Raw genomic sequence first — 17591 nt, forward strand, 5'->3', positions numbered from 1 at the left:
AACAAACCAACAAACGATGAATGAGACAAATTGAACATAGGGGCGCAGTGCGTACAAAAGCAAAAACGTTTTGAGAAAAGGCACGTGGTAGCGTTTTTAACCAATAGTCCTAGGCTTTTGCACATTATGCTTTTGATTCCCCACTAAAATGCTCCAACTTAGTGCTCCATTTTTTCAGCTCTAAGATGATAGGTCTACCTCCAAACAGTCACTAAAATGCTTGGATAATGAGTCAGTATACACCTGCTTATTTTATTTATTAATGTTAATAATTAATTCAACAGGATATAAACTGACTCCTAGATATAACAATGAATCAATGGTCTATTTCTTAATACAAGAAATACAATGTAACACAGTAAAGATAAAGTCAATCTTCACTCAGCTATTTTAGGGCTTGGCTGCTTGGCGTCTCTTTTAATTTAAAAATGTTTATCGGGTTTCAGTTGTCATTTTCTCTTAAAAATAGTTTTATTTTCTCTCAGAAAATTGGGAAAAATGCCACTAAACTGTTTGAATAATGCTTAATGCTTTCCCCTCACTAAAATGCTAGCGCAATGTGCAAAAGCCTAAATAGTTCACAGTGTTTCGGTGCACAAAACTATTTGGTACGGACATCGCTAAAAACAAGAGGATATTGAGTAGGATACAATCCTTTGTTCCTAGTGAAATAGGGAAGGGCGTACGAGGTACACAATCAAACTATTAATATTTTAATAGTCAAATGTAAAAAAATCTACATTATGAATGGATCTAAGTAAGTTAACCTATGCGAAAGACACTCTAGTACAATATGCCTTTAAGCTTAACCTGAATTTCAGCCGTCTCCCCGATATGAGATGCATGAAATGTATGATAGACATCACAAAGTGTCCCCTACCCTAAATACTTACTAAAACACAAACAATTCTGTCAAACATGAAGCCATATGAAAACGACAAAAAGGTCTGGCTTATATGCTTCTCTGGACATAAGTGTCTCCTCCGTCCTCCGTATAAGAGACTAGTCATAACGTTCTCGGAGTAACTGAAGCGACCTATGGAGACGGCTGAAATTCACGCAACGCTCTAGATGATGTTCATCCATTACTGTTGAACAAACATTTAACACTTTTAAACTTTCTCATTTATAGAAATCGTGAAAGGAATTGTGGAACTTTTACAAAGCATGTATTTTAAGTTCTTCAATCTTCAGGCATCTTCTGATTCATATTTTTCCACTGCATCGGAGTGAAGACATTCTTGCCTTTTATTCTCGAAGCGAACCAATCCCCAAACACCCAGCCCCTCCAGACTTGAGCGGCTCCTCCAGATCTACCACAGCACAATACCATGAATATACTCTCTGAAATACAAAAAGGGGTGATCAGTGAAATAGAATGGAATCCATCTCCTCTTCCATGCACTGTAAGTGCTGAAAAAAAAAAAACTTGAATACGACAGTGAAAAGAATTTGGTCCTTTCCTCCCGAACCGCTTTCTTTTCGTTCATAACTGATTAATGTGTTTGTACTGAGAGGTTACTTTCGTGCACCTACTTTACACGCCTCGTGCACCTACTTTACACGCTTCGTGCACCTACTTTACACGCTTCGTGCGCCTACTTTACACGCGACCAAGTGGTATCGACAGCAGGGGAACCCCAAATTCAGCACAATAGAGCGGATTTCAATTGAGTGTCGAAAGTAATTTCACGTTTGCTTTGGTTTTGCTTTACTTCGCTCAGTGATTGGCCAGCAAATCACGCCCCACGTTCTCAACCAATCAGCAGCAAAACCAAAACCAATCGTGCCTTACTCGCACGCGTTTTCCCGCGCTTGCCGCCGGTTACAAGTATTTGCTTCGATTTCTGATTGGTTCATTACACTGTTTGCGTCTGTTGTGATTAGCCAGAGTAATTACTTTGGTTTGGATTTTACGACGCTCAAATGAAAACAGCTCTATCTACGCAATACACGGTGATGAAATGCTCGTTACATGGGACGATTTTTAACGCAACAAATCACGCCCTGTGGGCAGACCTTACGTTACCGTTATCCAGCGGGAGCACTTTGTATGTCCTATCGTATTGTTATTTGGTTTTTACATTTAAATTTATTTTCCTTGTGTTTACAATGTCCCCTCCCCTCCCCCCTCCCCTAACAGGTCTTCCACTAAATTCTCGTATTTTTCTGTCTTCTTCCCATGTCTTCTCAAGTATTTTATTTTGTATGTTTATCCTACATTCACCTGGAGCCAATTCAACAAAACGTCTGCACCTGTAGAAGGGGCCCTCAACCTTTGGTTTTCCAAGTTCATGCAATAAAGCGAGTTCAATAAACATTGCCACTGAGTTCATTTTGGTCGCTTTGGCTTGCAATAAGTATAAAACAAGTATAAAATGATTTATCCCGTGTTTTGTTCCGTTTAGTTATTGTTGTTGTTTTCGTTATTTCCGTTAGGTTTTCTACTGTGCTTTTGTTATCATATATCATATCAGATCATTAAGATAGCTAGGCGCAACACCGTGAAAAATCTTAAATGTAACAAGGAGAATCTTAAAATCTACGCGCAAGCGCACTGGCAGCCAGTGGAGTTCTCTTAGCAAAGGAGTAACGTGACAATACTTAGGTGCGCAGTAGCCAATCGAACACTGGCATTCATGACTCTTTGAAGTTTCTTAATAAGCCCGTTGACCTATCAAATGGTCGATAAAACATCACGTGCAGTGCAGTGATCATTGTTATGAACTCTCTTGAAACACGCTTTTCCAGGAATGTTTTGGTCTAAAACCACTCGGCACCCGATAAAACACAGCTGCTCGTGTTTTAAACATTACGCTAAAAATCCCAACTGGCAGGAGGTAAACCAGCTGGCTATTTACAAGCGTGGCCGAGGCGGGACTTGAACCCAGGAACTCCGGATTTCAAGTCCGGCGCCCTTACCACAGGGCCACGCCCCCAAATCCTCCTCAAATATTTACTTTCTAACTCGCTCTCCAGACGTCACGGTTTCACCGGATCTTGACGTTTTTTTATGAATGACTTTCAGCCAAGAAATAATTTTTATGCTTCCAAAATTGTTTCAAAAAATTTTGAACCAAAAAATATCTCACAGAAAAACCCATTAACCCCGGGCGCGCTTTGTCAAATCTCGTCTGTATTATTTTTTTGTAGAATATGTAAGGAAATAAACAAGAAAGCAAACAAGAGTTAACGTACTGTTAACATTGTAGGGATTCATAGGTTTTCCTTCGTGCTTCAGCTTTAGCTGGTCTGCGACATATTTTCCTTGAACTTCAGCACGGTACGCAAGTTTGATCTCAGGTACATCGTTACAATCACCGATAGCATATACATCTGGTACGTCCTTTACTTGAAGAAATTCATTAACGCTGAGACGACCTTGCGCGTTCATTTTATCTCCTGAAATACAAAGAAGCAGTGTGATTCACTGGCCCATCCTCCTTCATATTAACAAAAAATGATAATAATTTAATTTTAAAACTGATAGAAAAAAGCAAACACCACCGTAAGAAAATTGCCATTACAGTGTGACGCGCCTTGCCGTGGCCACCCAACAAACTTTTTTTTTACAAATTAGCCATAAAATACAAAACGACATGTTTTCAATAATTCGTTGTTGCGTCACTTGCCTGTTGGACTTTGCAAGGAGGCGTGACCGTTAATCAAATTCGCGTATCCTGATTGGCTAACTTGTAAAAAAGTTTGTTAGGTGGCCACGATAAGGCACGTCGCACTGCAACATTATTCGTGTAAATAGCCACGTCTAAGATTCTTCCACAGAATCAGAAATAAGTTAGAACCGTAACAAACATTATTGGAAACTGAATCGATGGATAATGCAATTCCAAAAATCACTTTGTTTAATCTTCGGAACCGATCATTATTTATTAGTGGCGGAGCGGGGTGGGGGACAAAGTTTGGGGGGAGGGCCACGATTTGTTGACCGATGCTTTAGGGAGGGACATCATATTTGAGTCTGTACTTTAGGGAGGCTCACAATATTTTCAGCCTCTGAAGACAATCTAACGAATTGTTATGATGAATTGTAAGCACACAGAAATAAATAATCCACCGGTCCCTTAGCATGGATTAATTCAAACCATTTCTTTTTTTAGAAAAAAAAAACGAGGACAATGTTTTGTTTTTTTCGGTTTGGTGCTTGTTTCTGTTCTCTTTAATTTTGTTTGCTTGTTTGTTTAATTATTTGAGCTTTTTTAACGATGTAAAATTGTTACTAACCTAAACTATTTTTGTAAGCAACAGTGTTCACTTGTAGTCCAGTGCAGGGGATTACTAAGTCCACTTTCATTTTTCTTCCTTTGTCGGTCACGAGCATGACGTTCTGGTATCCTTTTTCTTTTACTTCGTCCATGTTTACCACTCTTTCACCTAAAAAAGATTAAAGTTGTCAGATTATAACAATGAGGCCAGCGATTGCAGCTAATAAACACATATACGTGTTTAGCTCGATCCTTTTTTATTGTATCTTCGCCTTATACGCTGACGGTTGATCAAAACGGGTGCTATCCAAAATGAACCACGCCGCTTATAGAGGACCTTTTAAGATCAATTGTCTGATGCCAAGTACGAACAAAACCGAAGTTTTACCAAACTCGCCCTTCCGATCAAACGTACAACGGCTTAAAGCATCTCGTAAGAGATGATGATTAATAATAACGAAAAAAGGCCCGCTTTTGATCGTCTCGGTCGTTTCACGGTGTGTGAACGTGCGGATGGCGAAACCGAATGAAATTGAAAAACGTGTGGATGGAAAAGAAAACGAATACGAAAAACAGTTGACAAAAAAATATGTGTGGACGGGAGATAATACTACCCACCCTGTTCCGTTGATTTGTAAAGTCTTATAGCCTTATTTCTTATATATAGGGTTTCTGTGGAGGGAGAAACAATTGGCTGATAGTTGCCCAAAGAAATTAGGAATCCTTAAAACGAATATAAACCTGGGAAGCTACGCTCCGAAATTCAGGTACCAGTTTTAAGAATGTCAAATTTCCAAGGGGAACTATGAGACGGATCGTCCCGAGATGGGAGATGGAAGCACTCTATTGTTTTTTTTTTTTTTGTTTTTTTTTGTTTTGCTTTGTTTTTTTTTTTTTTGTTTTTTTTTTTCATGGTTCACCATATAAAATTTCTTCCAAACAAAAATTACTTCAGTAAAATTGTACATCACCGTACATCAATTGATGGTTTGCATGAGACGTCATGGCGGCCATATTGGTGGACAGGAACAATAAGATTTTTTCTCCTCTGGGAGTTCACTGCCTTTTTTATGCAAACGTTGTGAACAAATTTTTTCTTTTGTTTTGTCCACCAACATGGCGGCAATGCAAACCACCTTTTCGGGTTTTTTGGTGCGTCTGGCAATGTCACTTTCATGCCACGTCACGTACAAGTAAACTGATCATCACTCACGGATCGCGGGCTTTGTGCTGAGTTTAGTGCCGAGAGTATAATTTCTTTTAAATTGTTATTGTTGTTTATTTGTTTGCTTTTTTTGGAAACGTAGCAAACATATTGTTGTTTGCTGATTGTGACCATATCGACGACGGCGATCATATCGATGACTGCTAAAATAATTACTAGACCACTCGGTCGCTTTCTCTTGAAGCGAAAGTCAACTCGGCATACACAACTATACCCTATAATGTAAAATACTTTCAAAAATCCATTAATAATTCATAAGCCCATTGACCTATAATCGATAATACATCACGTGCATGCGTTGAGGAGGACCTCTTGTTAAACATCTTCCAGTAACGAGAGAGCACATGCATCACTATCCAACGAGAAGCGCTAATAAATATACATTAATTAAATGCAGGACAGAAAGATTGCGCCATAGTTTTTTCCCAAGCACTATTTTAGCTTTCAACGATCTTTAGATTTTTAGACTTTATACCCAATTTTTAACTTGCATAAGTATGAATTTATTTGTAATTTTGATATGAAACTTATTGTAACCCAGTCCCTCATTGATTGATTAACAGTATGTAATTCTTATTGTTGTACAATTGTAACCACATTGTAATTCAGATTAACTGCCATGATGATGGAATTAAACTTCTTTATTATTATTATTATTATTATTATTATTATTATTATTATTATTATTATTATTATTATTATTATTATTATTATTATTATTATTATTATAAAACAGTCCTCATTAGTATACGGTGTTTTTCTCGTATGCTAATTTCCAACGTTCACAAAAGCATACAGTCGAACCTGTATATAACGGCCACCCTCGGGACTTGAGTAACTGGCCGCTTAATACAGGATCGCTAAAAATACCCACTCGGCGTGGTCTAATGTCAATTTTGATGGCGTATCATACAAAAATATTTCATGAAAGGAAACAATAGGACAATCAACACTCTTTCAAGCGATCAATACTTTAAACAAAGTCGTTAACTGTCGACACTGCCAACGACAATTCCTGTTATCCATGGTACTGCGTAAACGCCCGTAGTTGTCCTGCATGTTCTATAGCATCTGACAGTGATCTTTGAAGGCGATTCATTCTCCATCACATGGCTGAGGAACAAGATAATTAAAGAGCAATTTCTAGCTAAAGAGTGAAGCATATTCAAAACAAACTTGTTTTACCGTTTGTGATATGGTACTATACTTCAGCACATTGCGGACATCTGAAAAGTGTTAACGATACTAAACGGCCGAGTATCAGCCTACAGTAGCTTTGTACATGTCGCATTTTAAGCACAATAAAATATCGCATAAACTAACATATGGCTTAGTTCCCACTGAAGGGTGGCCGCTTAATACAGGTAAAAATAACAAAGAAAGACAAACACAGGACTGCTACCGGGTGGCCGCGGCCGCTAAATAGAGGTGGCCGTCTAATACAGGTAACAAATACAGCGTTTGTATGAGCCAAAAAATCGGGACTTTGAAAACTGGCCGTTTAATAGAGGGTGGCCGCTTAACACAGGGCCGTTATATACAGGTTCGACTGTAATTGTTATGAACTCTATGACACATTCTTTTCCAGGAATGTTTTTGAAGCCGTTCAAAAAACTCGCAGCGCGTGTTTTATCGGGTCTAAAACCGCTCGACTGCGCCTCGTGGTTTTAAACTCGATAAAATAATGCTGCTCGTTTTTTAAACATTACATAACATACCTAGTATCATATTGACCCTTAGACTAGTAAGTTTAGCCTTGATTGTGGACTGAAACGACTCATTGACTTCATCGTTGACTAGATTCTCCCTTGGATGTATCAAATAGACATCCGCCTTGTCTTGGTAGTCCTCCATGATGTCACCTGCTATTTCTACGCCAACAGCTCCTCCACCGACCACACCTATTTTCATAGCGTCTTTAACCTGTGTAGAGAAATTGAAGCATTTTATCAGCTATTTGTAAACGCCCTTAAAAAGTCCAAAATTTGCAAGCATCTTGAACTGACAATGGATACTGAAATATCCGAAACATTTCTTCAACAGGAACAAGGTTACAGCCAGTTATAATAATGTGTTTCTTTGTCCAGTGTTTTTTTTTTCTTACTTCAACTTCTCTTGACAGCAAACTCTACTTGCAAACGAAAAATCATTACCGAGTTCATTGTAAAGATGTCACATGACTCGTTCTCAAATGGAATAAACACTCATGTACCAAAATAATTTGCCAGTCGGCAGCTTTCAACAGAACCTAAATTTTAAAAAACTGACTATTAAGTAACCACTTATTAATTTGCTTGCCTTCTATTGTTCCAAGTTATTTTACACACGCTAAAAACAATTAAAGCGCTATTAGTTTCACATTTTTTTGTAAAAATTTGTTTTGTTTTTCAACAGTCCAATTTTGACAGACATTAAAGAATGGGGAATAATACAATCATTAGCAGGGTATTCGCTGTGTCTTCGAACAGAATATAATGCACGTTCAATGAAGCTGAACTACTTTGGCGCGTGTTCTCTACACATTCTCGAATGATTGACAGATTTCTTTGCTGAGGTGATCATGTACAGCCGGAAAGCGCCAAGACCCGTAGTTTGCCATATTGAACACAGACCATATTCGTTATGCCCTGTATGGATGAGACAGCAGGCGAGAGATAGCCTCATGCATGCATAATGCGTGTGAATTGGCCGGCAGTTGTCATTTATTTGTCACACATTTGAGCCTTATTTTTGACGTATTAAGCTTCCGGGAAAACGATCTAACAACTAATTTTAGTGAAAAACAGCAAATTAAGAGGAAAAGGACTCACCAAATCCAGGAATTCTAGAGAGTTGTCGTCATTAAATCGTGGTTCGAAAGGCGAGAGAACGCTGAGTTACATTGCTTGGCGGTGTTGTTGAAAAGCATTCATGAAAGCGAGCCAAAAGCCAGGAAAGCCATCCTACGGCTAAAATTAAACCCCAATAACCTATATGTCGAACATCGTTCAAATTGGGGGAAGCGACCTCGTTCCCAGTCCCGATGAGACATCCCAAGGCTAAAATCAAACCCCAATGTCGAACATTGAGTGACCCTGGGGACGGGCCGGGTTGCCAACCCAGTAATGAACTTGGTGCTCAAACGGCACGCTCACTCCCACTCCTTCCTCCCCGACAACAGGCGACTACAAACTATCTGAAAACCAGATTGTGGAGGAAGTGACCTGAAAAAGTTCCTCTTGAACCGGTTAATTTCTCGCTCGCTCCCGACTTTTCACTTGAAGAATGCACGCGTTTGTTTGACAAAGCATTGTAAAAAAAATTCTCTTTTACAGCCTGGGACTGAAAATGTATCTGATGTATGACACAATTTGAATCCCATTTCAGGGTATACTTACGAGTTTTACGTATTCCTCATAGCAATCGATAGCCTTCTTTTTATCAACATCCAAGGGAAGCTTTGCAGGGAATGGACCACCTGTCCCAGTGGCAATAATCAATTCATCATATGCAACTTTCTCGCCATTGTCCAGTGTCACTGTCTTCAGAGTTGGGCTAATGTTGACGACTTTTCCTCGCTTGAACGATTCGCCAAATGTTGGTTCATAATCAATTAAACACTTCTTAACAAATCCTGTGTTTGAAAATAAAAACAACACTTTGGTTTAATGTGGTTCCTGCAAATTAAATTGACTATTGATATTAGAGCGAATTTTCTGAACAAATTATAAGTAAGCGTAATTTGCTCCTATACGGTTATTTTTTATTTTAATTTTTTTGGCCCTTGACGCTCCTACTTGCGTCTGATAAGAGTGACAAGTTTGGTCTGGCATGATGTGTTCAGTTGAAAACCGCTTCATAAAGTAACTACAAGGAGATGTTCCAGTGGGCATTTCGGGCCCAAGCGGATTGCAAACCAAAACCAAATTATTCGCTCTGACCAGTCACATCAAATGAAGTAACACGAGTACAACCTTTTTGACTTGTTTTGTTTTGTTTTTCTTTCCTTATTTCTTTTCTTTTGCTTTTCAGTCACAAAAAAGGTTCAAAATGTTGTAAAATCGAAAGCAAGCTCTAATTAAAGAGACTATCCAACCTATTTTTGCTAAAAATGTTAAAAGCCAAACAGTCACACTTACAGGAAAGGAAAACTAAAAAAGTTTCTTTACTAGTCGATGGAAATTAGTGTGTGGCCACAGATGCCGAGGATGGAATTGGATTGAGACTTCAGTGAAACAAACTGTGCATTTTTTTTTTTTACGTCAACAAATTCGCCAATTTTTTTTTTTACCAAAAAAAAAGGCGTTTCCTTGCGTCTTGAATTAATCGCAAAAACCAATTATTGTTTATTTTCCTTCAAGTAAATCACTTACCCAATACGTCTATCTCTCGGTGTTCAAAGAACACAGTTTTCTTGACGAACGCGGAAACCTCCCCATTCTCCTCGCGGCTTCGCCGCTTGCTTCTAACGGCTCCGCCGCCAAAACTTTATTTCGCGCGCGCCTACAATACCGCCAGCTACGCAGGCTACGACTCGCCAGGAAGATTTCTACGTCTACCTGATATATAAAGAGGATAAATCACCTGATTCAACGGATGACCTCTGTGCACCCATGTTGTGGTGAAACGCATCTCTGGCATCGATCAGAGTGAGCTTGCATTGATCCTTTAACTTGTTAGCTGCGGCAATTCCACCATATCCTCCACCAATAATGACAACACTGGTATCCTTGAAAGCTTGAACGTTTTCATCTTTAGCAAACACAGCTGTGAATAATAAGAACATGAATCATTTAAGGATGGTGCCTACTAATACCGAAGTATTTTTACGCGGTTTATGACTATGTGGGAAAAGCAGATTTTAGCAAGGGCTATTGGAATCCAAAAAGAAAATTGTCGGTAACCACGCATTTTTTTTAGAGATAATTAAGCAACAACAATCCAAAAAAGCAGTAAAAATTTAAAGCAATGTAAGGCATTTTTCTCTATATCGAAGCTTTATTATCTTTGAAAAATGCACGGTTACCCCCAATTTTTTTTTTTTTTTTTTTTTTTTTTTTTTGAATACCAAGAGCACTTGCTAAGTTCTGCTTTCTCGGCATCGTTTTAAACCGCGCAAAAATATCCCTGTATTAGTAGGCATCGGCCATAGGAAACCCGAGTATCTCGAGATGCGCAGAACGTATGCGTGGTCACAAAAGCAGGCACCGTCCTTAAGAGATCATGGTTCAAGGGGAGTCTGTGTAGTTGTAGACCTGAGACACCGGTATGATACAATGGTTTGGTTGACCACTACTGAAACTTAGATTGAGAAACAAAATATGGACGAGGGCCCTATATTAAAATATCATAAGAGGGGTCTCAGAATGCAGCTTTTACACTGGCCATTGTCTGTGAGACGTTAAAGAACCCAAACACCGTTCGAAAAATCTAGCGACGTGTCAGAAACGCGGAGTGCCGGAGAGAACCATGTTACTGACACGCCATTTGCGGCGTGTCAGGACAAATCATGGCCCGGGTACATCAGCTGCAGCGTGTCAACTGGTGTTAGGGCTTTGGTACTTTATAACGGTATGGTTCAGTATCTCAAACAGATAGTTCAGAGTGTAAAAAAAAATAAAATAAAATAAATAAAACGAAAGTGTTGTCACAAGGGCCCCTAACATAGTACGAATAGTTGCTTACAGTCTCGTAAGTCTCTCAGTTCGTGGACTGATTTTTCTGAGTCGCACAATTCCCCCTTCGTCTGAATCTATGTCTTTAAAACGTATTTTCTCAATAACTTTTTAGTTTTAGTAGCAAACGGTATCTATACGTACATTTACGTTCCTTTAGTAGAGCGTCAGGCTATTCTTTACGCATCTTCATATTACATAAGGTTGTTCTTTATTCAACCTTTATTCAAAAATTTCTAGTCCTGCAAGGGGGTGCCATCAAGCAAGACGTCTAACTAAATAAAATGAAATAAAGTTGAAAATGATAGCCTTTATAAAATCACCCACAAAAGATAAACAGGTAGATTCTTTACGCATCTTGACTTAACGTCTTCTTATGTTCTACTTCGCCTTGTCTAAATCTGATCTTCGAGCGCCTTTACTTTTTCTTACTGATTGTTGTATAATTTTTTTTTTTATAAAGGAAAATTTCAGGCATGTTTACGTTACGTACAACTTGCATTGTCTGCGCCTTTTTAAAGCTCATCTCCGAACTCTTTACAGTTCATTTCAGCGCGTAATGAATATCCATTCACGCATCTACACCCTTTACACTCTCCTGTTTGCTAAAACTTTTTTCATTTGTTTCTTCTCGGTCTCTTTTCATGTCTTTTGATACAACAGTCAAAATAGTCAGCGGATTTGCTTCCACAAAGACGAAACGTATACTCATACATGACGGGCCTTACCGAAATCTTTTGACTTCACCATTTTTGTAAGTAACGAACATCAGAATTTGTCCGGGAACTTTTCGTTATGGTAGTTTTCTTGGCAACTTATTTATCCCTCAGTTCAGGAAATGGGCAGAATTGAAATCCAATGCACGATGGTTAATGTAAAAAGGTTTATAGTCCTCGTCCACTACACGTATGTGCATGTACAGTTGTTGTTGCATAGTGACCTCTAAAAACCGTTCTATTACATGTACATGTAAGGCCCAGTCAGTTTTGCTATTCTTGTCGTATGGACCAGTGTGTTGATGCATTAAGTTGAGGGTTATACAGTATAACTTCTGAATACTGCTGACCTTTTGGTGGTCCAAAGTAACCATGTTTTGGGGAGTTCTGTCATCGCTCGTATATTTAACAATTATTCCACGAGCGCGCGTTGGATATGGGATGATAGATAGCCAACGAGGCGCGTAGCGCCGAGTTGGCTATAATCATCTCATATCCAACAAGCGCAAGTGGAATAATTGTTTTATTAAAAACAATCAAGAAATATTGCTAGATCTTACTGATTTTGCTGTGCAAGAACAACCAGAAGACAATTTAATGGTTGCCATTTCTCGGCCATGGTATAATGGCTCATATACCATGGCCGCTAAGCCAATCAAATCCCTCGAATTGCATTATACCATGATTCAGTTTTTAATAATCAATATTATTTTAGTATAATTGCTCAGGTGATTGTTAAAAGATTAAAATGATCTCATTAGTCGAGGATTGTGTCATATGCTGCTATAATCACCTGGTGCAAGGTAATTATAGTATATGACAAAGGAAAATATAATTCCTAAAGGTACTAAAGCTCCAATGTAAGTCCGGGGTGACACTTTTTGAAGTCAAGATATGAAAGTTTTGCTAATTGTGACTCAGTTGTAGTAAAAAAAACACCTTGCAAATTGTGGTGGAAATGCTGTCGATGTCAATGCAAATATAAAATGAAAACAACAAATTAATCCAAACTGACAAGGTAATATTTTTCATATAATTAAATAATCAATCCAGTATTAGGCTTATTTTGTTGATCTTTCCTGTAAGCGACCACCTCCCATAAGCGACCACTTTGTCATGCCCCAAGGGTGGTCGCTTACAAGGGAGTTGACTGTATTTGTAATAACATTTCTTCAGTGGGTCTGGGAGTGAGGGGAGTTCCACCAACTTATGCATTACATGCATGGCCAACAATCTTGTCACTTTTCATAACCCTTTAATGTCCAATTTTGTCTCTCATAATAATATCCTTTCATCTCAATGAGCAGTAATTAATAAACCTTTTTTGAACTCTAGGAAACTCTAGGAAATAATATTTGAGAAGGTTTGCCATGTTGTCACTCACAAATACACCTTTCATCTTAGTGAGTGGTAATTAATCACCTTTTTTTTTTTTTAGGTAAAACTCTGGGAAAGAATTTCCCAAGTCATAATTTGGATAGCATTTCTACATGAATCTACAGTACAAAGACATGGTGTTCTGAATTAAGTATCAACGCTTATGCAAAGTACAGTTAAATTGCACCACTGATTCAGCATCCAAGTCTAAGGTGCCCCTGAACAATCCCATGGTTGGGTACAAGATCACTTTAATTTGAGCCAGTACAGGCCACCACTCTTTTTCAAAGTGAGTGAGCTGTAAAACCAATCCCACCTTATTTCTTGTCGGTTATGGAGATCCGGGTTCAAAATAAAACAATGTATGGCTGCTGCATAAATATTATTGATATTTGCTAGTTTGTCTAGTTTAAGTAGTTCGATAAGGGCTGGTGGTATTGAATCATTAGCCAACAGCACTGATACAGTGTGCCATCAACCGACCAAAGCCCATCTGCTACTGATTAAACTTGGGTTGCTGAGCCCCCTTCAGTGTCTCCAACAGCCCTTTTCGCCCTTTTCAGAACTGCTATCACTCATACAATTATGCCTCATTTTGGAGGTAGACTCTGACCACTGCCACAGATTTACCTGTCAATTATTGTAACTCCTACATATATATTGATATTCCATCACAAAAAATATTCCATCCACTGTGCATACATGTACGCCACACATTGACATTTCAATCCTAGCAGTATGCAGGATGTTTGTTCCATCAACCTAGCTTATTGGCCTTAGCTCCCACACGTCTCCTGTAGCACTCAGTGATAGAGCCGTCCAAACTAGTAATATATTGGAAAGTCTTAGGTTCAACTCCTGATAGGAGCACTCGGATTTCCTTTGTGCAAGTATGCCAGGCCCTGTGTCATCACTGAATAATACATCATTCTGGTATATATTGATTTCTACCTATCAATAATCACTTGAAAAAATTGTGCTGTCCCTTGTTAGCTCTCCTTACAAGGAGTGCTTATTATTTTGAAATCTCGTTCTCATGCTATGTGTATACTGTATAAAATAAAACGATTGCTTCTTTAGTTTACCAATATTTTCCGTGACATAATTTGTTCCCTGATAGGCATAATGATGGAAAAGAAAAGAAAAGATCAACAATACAGTTGAGCCTCCACTAAGGAGACACCCTTGGGACCAGAAAAAGTGCCTGTTTAAGAGAGGTGTCTGCTTGTAAGAGGTTAAAAATGTAACTTGTTTGTATGTAGCTGAGAACATGACCAAGTGTCCGCTTATGAGAGGTGTCCGCCTATGGGGGGTGTTCATTGGCAGACGTTCAATTATTGCATTATGGAACAGTGAATACTGACAGCAAAAAGTTAAAATATCTGAATCATCTAAGGCCATGTGATGAATTTAATTTCTTTCCAGTCAGTGAAACATGTAAGTAGTTTTGGTTTTTTTTTTTTTGTGATGACTTTTTGTTTGTTTCTCTGCTTTTTTGTGTGTTTGTTTTCCTAGCCAGGCATTGTAACTGCATAATAAATGAACATTTAATGAGAAAAAATAGTTGTGTGTTTCACTTATTCATCGCACTCCAACACTAACCTGGAGCATTTAGCATTGGAAGGTTACATGATTAATGTAATATTTACTACCCAATGGTAAATCAAAGAGCTGAAAGCATTGCTATCCTACATGTGTGTCAAATTTTAGGCTGAGTTTTCATTTTTCTCATAAGCGCCAGAAATTTTACACGAGGCCTTTTGAGCAAATGAAAAAGCAGGCCAAAGTTGGACATAAGACAGTCAGTTCCCAGCCCTTCATTTATTAGTGTAAAGTTACTTACAAGTTACTAAGTTTTTACTTGCCTGTGTATTTTTAAAGCATTATCAATTAGAATTTTAAAGTTGCTTCATATAAGAAACAGTAGGGTTTGAGGGACTAGAGTCCTTTATATCATGTTATTCTGAAAAAGAAAAGCAAGTAGGAAAAAGATTGCTACTCAAAATCTGACACCTCAAGTACATGTACCATGACATGACCAACGATCAAATTCAATGGCATTCAACATGTCGAACTCTGGTTCACAACTATTTTACATGGACAGCACAGTAGATTTACATGAAAAGAACTGAAACTTATACTGACACTCCCATATTCTTGGCAAATCACAGGCGACCCAAGCTCAAGCTGTGAGCGATAATCATCTTGCCACAAATATAAGAGGTTGTATGGGCCAGAATATTTACGATTGGGCTTAGGAGGTAGAAATACTCCTAATAAGCATTAACTCGCTAAAATGGCCTCAAATCAGCAAAAGAAGCAAACAGACGATAAGCAATACATCATAGAAGCAAGGTATGTCATTGTTATTAAGAACTTTGCGGTATTTGTACATCCTAAACCCGATTGTAAATATAATTCCCATACAAACTCATATTTGCGCCGTGACTGCCACAGTGTATAATTACTCAAGATGATCATCGCTCACTTTTTGAGCTTGGGCTTCCTGTGGGCAAATCTGGACAAATATGGATATTCCAAGGAAAGGCATTAACCAAGTAATTATATCATTAGGTTGTGCTTTTAAACTAAGGTCAATTTTTTACGGAGAACTAAAATGGTTTTTACAGAATTGATAGCATCTGGATCATTGCATGAAGCAACTGTTTTCATTATAAGATCAATTGATTTTTCCCAAAAAAATGCATTGGGTCAGCCATTTTGCGTAGAAAAGGTTGTTTTTCAAAGTGAAGAATGACTTCAAAACAATTTGCAAGACGAATTTTTATCTTATATAATTATAACAAAGACTCTAATAAGTCTTCATTTATCTAAATTGATTCCTGTATAATCTCCCATAATGGGATATGGAGATACAGGGGATATGAAGATCCCCTATCTTAAAATAAGACGGAAAAGTCTTAGTTTTAAGATTTTAGTATTTACGGAGGTTGCTTCGGTGGGGATATCAAATACATTGCTTTGCGTGACAAGAGCTATTATAATGTTATTAGAAACGGGCGTCGGCAGGCCTCCTGGTCACGGAATGTTAACATCATTATATCGATCAGTCATACCGGTCAGTCTTCAAAAGCGATTGTAAGAACAAGCTAAAAAATTAAGGTTTGAACAGAGAATGAATAAAGGCCAATTTTAGAAAACTCGATAGTCTTTGCAAGTCGAATTTTCCACTCTATTGTTTACACGCGTGTTAGGTGCTTGCACATGCAAATTAGAAGCACTTAACTTTAAGACAATTGATCTATTCCGGCTCACTTCCACCGCAAAACACAAAGATGCAAGACACGTTAGCTGCTAGTAACAAGAAAATGCATACAAAGCAACGCACAGGTTAAGTTTCCACGCCATTATTTTAAGCTTAACAAAATGTCTGCTGTTTACCTGTGGAATAACGTGTTTGATATCCGCACAAAGTAGCCGCTCCCGCCAATCCAGCCACCAGAAAAGGTGTTGCATTCTTCAGTCGAGCCGCAAACATTTTCTTAGCGAAATACGTGAGTAGAAACGGAACACAAATTGCTTCGAGTATATATAAGGCAACAACAAAACCACCTCAGCAAGCGAAGCGAAAAGAACTGTTTTCATGCATAAAATATTCGAATTACGCAAATGATCGCTGACAAGACAAACATTAACTTGCGGGCACGAGTGATGAATAAAAAATCAAGCAGAAAAGGGTAAAGCGATGGACAGATTCACGCACCTCATTCGTCTAAGCATTCTGGTTGAGTAGTTTTGAGTATTTAAAAGAAAATGTTGTGAGAAATTTTGAGACGTCTGGCCTAACTCGGCTGAATACAATGATTACTAGAAAAATCCCTCATTAGGGGTTTTGGGGGGGGTTTGGAGTTACTGGAATACAAAATGGCTCTAAAATTATTGTCTACTATCAAATGTTTGTAGCTACCTCTTCCCAAATTTACCTAAAAAGACAAATCTAACAGTTATTCCACTTATTCTTCTTCCAGAATACGGTCAATCGAACGAAACCTTAAGTAACCTGAAATGCACCACGTGGAAATCTGTTGATTTTACTATACTTTCAAAAGTTATTTCAAGAGCTTTTTCAGAGTTTTCACTCCTGAAGTCACAAGGAGTAGACCTGGTGTGGTAAGGTCAGCGCTCCTCCAGCAGATGCACCAGCTAAGTAGAAAAAAAAACGCTGGCCCGTTTACTGAAACGGAGGGTAGTTTAAACTGACATTACGCTTGGTACAATTATCTCGCGCGCGCGCGCGTGCGGCGGGAACACTTTTTTACAAGAGCGGCGAAGCCGGAAACCGCACATGAAAAGTCTCTGGCACCCAGGGTAAACATACATGCTTCCCATGCATGAATTCTGATCACACATCAAACGGAGTTGACCCCACGGAGGG

At 38.5% G+C, this 17591-nt stretch overlaps 1 protein-coding gene across 1 annotated transcript; it reads right to left on the reverse strand.

Annotated features, from left to right (window-relative positions):
• Window positions 1–33: 33 nt before the first annotated feature.
• LOC146486116 (ferroptosis suppressor protein 1-like) lies at window positions 34–16820 on the reverse strand. The gene is made up of 7 exons (XM_085098333.1): window positions 16598–16820; window positions 10012–10194; window positions 8826–9061; window positions 7167–7371; window positions 4243–4392; window positions 3199–3402; window positions 34–1344 (listed from the first exon to the last, which is right to left on the reverse strand). Exons 1-7 carry the CDS (start codon window positions 16692–16694, stop codon window positions 1184–1186), a joined length of 1236 nt encoding a protein of 411 aa, XP_084954459.1. The 5' UTR covers window positions 16695–16820; the 3' UTR covers window positions 34–1183.
• Between the last annotated feature and the right edge of the window lie 771 nt (window positions 16821–17591).

The sequence above is a fragment of the Pavona decussata genome, unplaced genomic scaffold (genome assembly GCF_977016875.1).
Source record: "Pavona decussata unplaced genomic scaffold, jaPavDecu1.1 SCAFFOLD_21, whole genome shotgun sequence".
Taxonomy (NCBI): Eukaryota; Metazoa; Cnidaria; class Anthozoa; order Scleractinia; family Agariciidae; genus Pavona; species Pavona decussata.